The 6,000-nt window shown below is 37.3% G+C and overlaps 1 protein-coding gene across 1 annotated transcript in view; it reads right to left on the bottom strand.

Annotated features, from left to right (window-relative positions):
• Nucleotides 1-3,548: 3,548 nt before the first annotated feature.
• STAT1 (signal transducer and activator of transcription 1) overlaps nt 3,549-6,000 on the bottom strand; it is a 58,930-nt gene continuing 56,478 nt past the window's right edge. Inside the window, exon 24 of the mRNA XM_027865768.1 lies at nt 3,549-5,035. Coding sequence (XP_027721569.1) covers nt 5,018-5,035 — 18 coding nt within the window. The 3' untranslated portion in view covers nt 3,549-5,017. The remainder of the gene's footprint in view (nt 5,036-6,000) is intronic.

Raw genomic sequence — 6,000 nt, 5'->3', positions numbered from 1 at the left:
ATTCCCCGACTTGTTGGCTAAGGAAGCTTCTAGGCTCTTTTGGTTTTCTTGTTGTTTTAACTGATATACATTGGCTACATTTTTGTAGAAAATTGCCATAACCTGTGTCAATGTCCTTTCTTCTATCCATTTATATCTAACAGAATGTAAGGTGCTCATTTCTGTCTTTGTAATTCCTAGCACCTAGATGGCATATAGCAGACACTTAATAAATGCTTATTGGTTAATCTATTTCCAGTGTTTTGTTTAAATAACTGAGGTTGAGGTTGTTTTAGTTGTTCCCATTTTTATCATTTATTCCAGTTCAATATTAATTTTTATCTTTGCTTTTTACAAGTCAGTGGTCTGGCTGTACAGATACTTGATTCAAAAATGACTCCTAAATCAATAATAAGTCATTAACTATCTGTTGAACAGGTAGGTGTCACAGTGGATAGAGTGCTGGATCTGGAGTCTGGAAGACCTCAGTTCAAATCCACCCTCAGACATTAACAAGCTGTGTGACCCAGGGCAAGTCAGTTAACTTGTTTGCCTCAGTTTCTTCATCAGTAAAAGTGGGTTAATAATAACACCTACCTCCCAGAGTTGTGGGATGAAACAAGATAATAATATAGTGCTTAGCACTTAGCATATAGTAGGTGCTATATAAATGTTAGCTATTATTATTGAAAAATATAATCAATTCTTTTTTTGAGAGAGAGCGATGGTATTTGGCACTCCTGTCTACAACCTTACAATTCTCAAAAAAAAATATTCATAACATATTGGCATGAGACTTTCATGCTCTTTCTAAGCCTTAGGCCTCTTTCATTCACTGCTTCTGGAAATTTTCCAGCATATTTATCGTTAACCTCACTTAAGTTCCACCTTTGGATTTCAGGCACCAAATAGCAAAGTAGAGGCTATTTAAATGCAGAAGGTCTTGTCAGATTCTTTGTAGACTCTGCCTCTTTGTTTCCTTTTCCAGATGCTGGTGCTTAAGCTCCAGTTAATTTTCAAGGGGATCTTTCTGCAAATGTTTATCATGAAAACTATAATACTAGAATAGTTGGCCTGTGAAATGAGGCTTCTCATTGACTTTGGAGGCAAGACGAAGCCAACTCTCCATCAGCTCCTTTATTTCCCTCTGCAGGGAGAAGCTGGGAGCCATCTTGCATTGTGGCTGCCATTTTCTTTTGTTTTCTAGCTTCATTTACAGCAAGAATGCCAAGCTTGAATTAATTCAGTTTATCCAATGCCACCTCCACTTGCTTGTCACTGGACAAGGCTTTCTTTCACATTTGGAATACCAACAGTTAAGTTAATGCATATAAATGGTCTAAAAATTGTGTAATTCACCACCTCTAAGGAAATGAAAAAGGACAGCTCAGGCCAGACTGCCATTTTGTGTATTTTAGCTTGTTTCCTGGATTGCCATGGCCAAAGATTCTACTGATGATGAACCTCTGCATAGTTAGCTAGGCAGGTCTTTGCAAAGGAAAGATATAGAAATCCTTCCACTAGAAGAACTTAGCCAGGGGGAAAATCTATACTTCTTACAGCCATAAGAATAACAAGATTTGTGATGACAGCAGTTTTTATGGTAACCTTTCTGATACCTCTCACTAATGCTGTTAGAGTCAAAGGTAATGTATTTAACTAGAATTTGTTTTGGCTTCTCTATTTCAATATACAGTGATCCTGTCCTTTTCTACCTTGGCAACCCCCACATTCTACAATTAGATTTTACTGCTGATTTTTTTGTTACAGAACTATTAAAGTTTAACCGTCTTTTCCTGTCAATTTCCACTTTCACTTTCACCTAATTTCTAAAAAAGGCATTACTCTATAGGCAGCTAGGTGGTATAAAGCAGTGGATAGATTCCTGGAATCAGGAAGACCCGAGTTCAAATCAGACCTCAAATACCTACAAGCTTTGTTACCCTGGGCTTTGTTACCCATTTAACTTTTGTTTGCCTCAGTTGGGAATAATCATAGTACCTAGCTAAGGTTATTGTGAAGACAAAAGAGATAATATTTGTAAAGTGCTTAGCACAGTGCCTGGCACATATTAAGTGCTATATGAATGCGAGCTATTATTATTATTTGTAAAAAAGCACTCAGAACATGATGTCTAGCACTTAGTCAGTGTTATGTGTATGATTATTCCCTTTCCCCTCCCTTTCTAATCATTGGGGAAAAAACTATACCTATGTGATTTGTCTGTGAAATAACCCCTGACATAATTACAAAATGTGAATTTGAGATGACTGCCTTGGAGAAGAGACAGATTTTGATTTTATATCTACTTTTTTAAAAAAAATGTGCCACAGTGGTATCTTAATTACTTTCAAAGAAAAGATTAAAATAATCTATAGATTTGGAGACATATGTAGGCATCAAGGACCCCAGAGGTCTTTTGCCAGTGGTTATCATATCACACTTCTGGGGGTCTAGAAGGGTCTCTTAACCTTTTTTTGTGTCATAGTTCCCTGTGGTGGTCTGACGAAGTCTATGGACCCCTTTTCAGAATAATGTTTTTAAATACACAGGGTTACAAAAGAAGCCAAAATTTGGCCATTCAGGTTTCATGGACACCCTGAAGCTATCCACAGCTTAAGGACTCCTGGTCTATAGGATTGATGTGTATTCTGAGTTCCTTGCTGTGTGGCCATGAGAGCCTTTAATTTCTATGAATCTTGGTTTGCTTCCTCTCTAAAATGATGATACACCTAGCAAAGTATCTAGCACCTAACAGATGTTTAATATCTGCTTGCTGATTGACGAATTGCTTTCCAGCTTTCTAGGGTTGTGGCGAGGAAAGTGCTCTATAAACCATCAATATCTCCATGTGGGCTGTTATTACTAATATCTTTATCTGCAGTAGCATTCTTCATTTATAAGGCAAGTTAATAGGATTTTAGAAAATGATGCTATTCATCCTCAAACATGGGTATTGTTAGATTTTCATATTTAAATATGGGATAGAAATTGGAACTGTGATTTCATTGGTATAGGGAATTCTCCCAGGTGACAAAACTCCCTCAGGTAATGGAGGCTCTTAGAGTGGGGCATAGTGCACTGTGACTTGTCTGTCCAGGGTCCAACAGTCAGCGTGTGGCAGAAGCAGATATGGACCTCTGACTGACCTGACTTCAAGGCCAGCTCTCTCCTACACACACTATACCATGCTGTCTTTCACCTAATGAGGAGTAATATAAATAAGGGGAAACCAATGACATCCATGCATATTGCTGTCTTTGAAACAGTAATTACCATTATGAACTACCAATATTTCACTAACTAAGGTATTTCAAGGTTAGTCCTAATAGTGGTCTCAATTCGTTAAAAATAAATGGATTTTTGTTGTTGTTGTTTTGCACTTTGAAGAGTTTTCTTAAAATTGTGCTCATACTTCCCTTGTTCATGTTTTTGGTAAGAAACACCCAAACTACTTTCTGATCTGTGACATCTTATTTTGAACGACTTGTATAGGGCTAGAGCTATAACTGTGAGAGTGGTTGGTTGTAATGATAGTGTTTTGCAAACTTTAAGACACAACAGAGACATTTGAGTTAGAACAAAAGCAATGATTTAACTGAGGACAGAAAAGCAGCAAGTATCCTAATTCAATAGAAATACTTTAGCATCCATTTGTTGTTGTTTTTAAATTGATTTAAAGAAATATTGATGACTACAAGAATTACAGTTGTAATGATGGTAGAAACAATGAGATACAGTTAAATAGGTCAAGTAGATGCATTTTCTTTCAGGTAACTTTCACAAAGGTAAAAATCTATTGACTCTCTTCGTCCCTCCCTCCCCCAGATCATAGCTTTTCATTTCAATGCTAGTGAAGGCAGAAGGCAATGAAAACAATGTGCTAATCTAACATTTTCACTTAAAAAGTAAAATAAAATTAATATAACTATCTGTACCATTTGTGTTATCACTGAAAAGCAAACATTTTGTATGTTACAGATAAGATTGTGAATTTCAATATTAGTCAATTTCTGCATATTGTTCCCATTCAGATACTGTCACTTTTAGGTCCCTAATTTGTCTTTGCATATGAAAAGTTAAATTTACATCCGATGGCTGAGAGATCAAAGACTAGCTACTGCCAAACCAATTTATTAATTTGTTTATATCTACATTTTTAGTCAGTGTTAATTATTTGTGTAAACCACACCTTTGGCCCTGTCTACAAGTACTAATGTATTAAAGTGTTTGTTGAGCTTTAGCTACCTGATTAGAAATGCAAAAACATTCATTTCTGACAACCTTAATTAAGATAAACTTTTAAACAGCTTTGTAAGGAGATAGATTAACAGAAATACTATTTGTGAATTTACTACACGTATTTGGCCTCTGTGGACATTAGCCAGCAGCTTTTCGTTAACTTTAACCCAAACGTGCAGCCAATTCCACCAATAAGTATTCATTTATTCTATTATTTTTAAATGACTGGTCTGGCAAACCTTATACAATATATGACAGTCTTTTTCAGTGGGAGTTTGGGGGTTAGGAGAAATGTCCAAAATTGAGTTTCTACTATGTGAGATGCCTATGTTTGGCAACATTGAGTGTGGGAGGAGGGGAGAGAGGGACAGATCTACCATACTGACAATACAGAAACTGTCTTTTAGCCATTAAAATAAAACTTTTTTTTCTATGTAGAAAATCATCATTCTCACACCAAAAATTCCCTCTATAAATATTTGATCTATTATTTCAACCAAATCTTTACTAGGCACCCACTATGTGCACAGCACTGTGTTAGGTTCCCTTAAAAAGACTCCTACCTTTGCTCCATATCTAATGCATATGCATGTCAGCTTTACCTTCCATGAGGCTGGTGCAGACCTTCAGAGTAAAACAGGTGTTTTTGAGATAAGAAAAAATTCACTTGGAAGCAAACTCATTAATATGACTTTCTTTTCTCTAAAAACCTAGGCTGTGGAGGAGCAGAATGACCGGAGTGAGCCAATGATGGGCAGATAGGTCTGGTTCGGAAGAGATGAATGAAATTCAAATATTATAGGGTTGCATTCATCTGTAAAGAGAGAAAATGTCATTAACTTTGTTACATGAATCTAAAGGCAGGATCATACATTTAACCTGACTTGCCCACCCTCTAGAGGAGAGAAAGCAACAAGCAGCTACCTGTCCCTTCAAATAGGAACTAGGGAAACCATTCTACATGTACCCCGGAACCATCCTAGCTGCCACAGGAAGCCCTGCCCTTTTATTTCCCATAAACCCATAAGCTGATGGATTTTCACCCTGCAGCTCACTGGCTTAGTTCTTTGAATTTATCCAGACAGTATTAAGCTTTTTTTTTTCTTTCCATTGTACAAATCTCCTACTCTATGCAAAACCCAGGGTGAAGAAATGCTGAACTGTCCAACTCTAAAGCAAAAGGAAAAGGATGAATTTTCCTGCTAAATCCCAGAGGGGTAATTACTAAGCTAGGGTGTGTTTGAGGGGAAAGCTCACTTTCCCCTCCTCTTTCCAAGACTCCAATCGTGCTAAGATGCCCACTTCCTTCTTCTTACAGTCTTCCATAGTGGATAGAGTGAGTGCTGGATCCAGAATGAAGAGGCTAAGTTTAAATCTCTCCTTAGACACTTACTAGTTATGCGATCATGGGCACCGCACTTTCTTCTCAGAGCCTCATTTCCTCATCCATTTTAAACAACCGCAACAACTGGACCTAGGATTTCACTGATGTAGGGAGCTCACAGTGCAGAACTTTCTCTACCAATGCAGACTGGCACCTTCTCTGCAATTTGGAGTCTGAGAGAGTTGCCTAGGACACTCTGAAGTTAAATAACAAGACCACAGCTAATATGTGGCAAAGACATAACTTGAACCATGGTCTTTCTGGCCCCAAGACTAGATCTTCATCCTCATCATCAAACAGGGATGATACTATGTGAACTATCAGCATTGCAGGGTTATTCAATTTAATTCAATTCAACATGCATTTATTGAGTGTCTACTATGCACTAGAATGAC

Source organism: Vombatus ursinus, unplaced genomic scaffold (assembly GCF_900497805.2).
Source record: "Vombatus ursinus unplaced genomic scaffold, bare-nosed wombat genome assembly UNPS02014779.1, whole genome shotgun sequence".
Lineage (NCBI taxonomy): Eukaryota > Metazoa > Chordata > Mammalia > Diprotodontia > Vombatidae > Vombatus > Vombatus ursinus.
The sequence above is the reverse complement of the archived record's forward strand: the minus strand, read 5'-3'. Positions and strand labels throughout refer to the sequence as shown.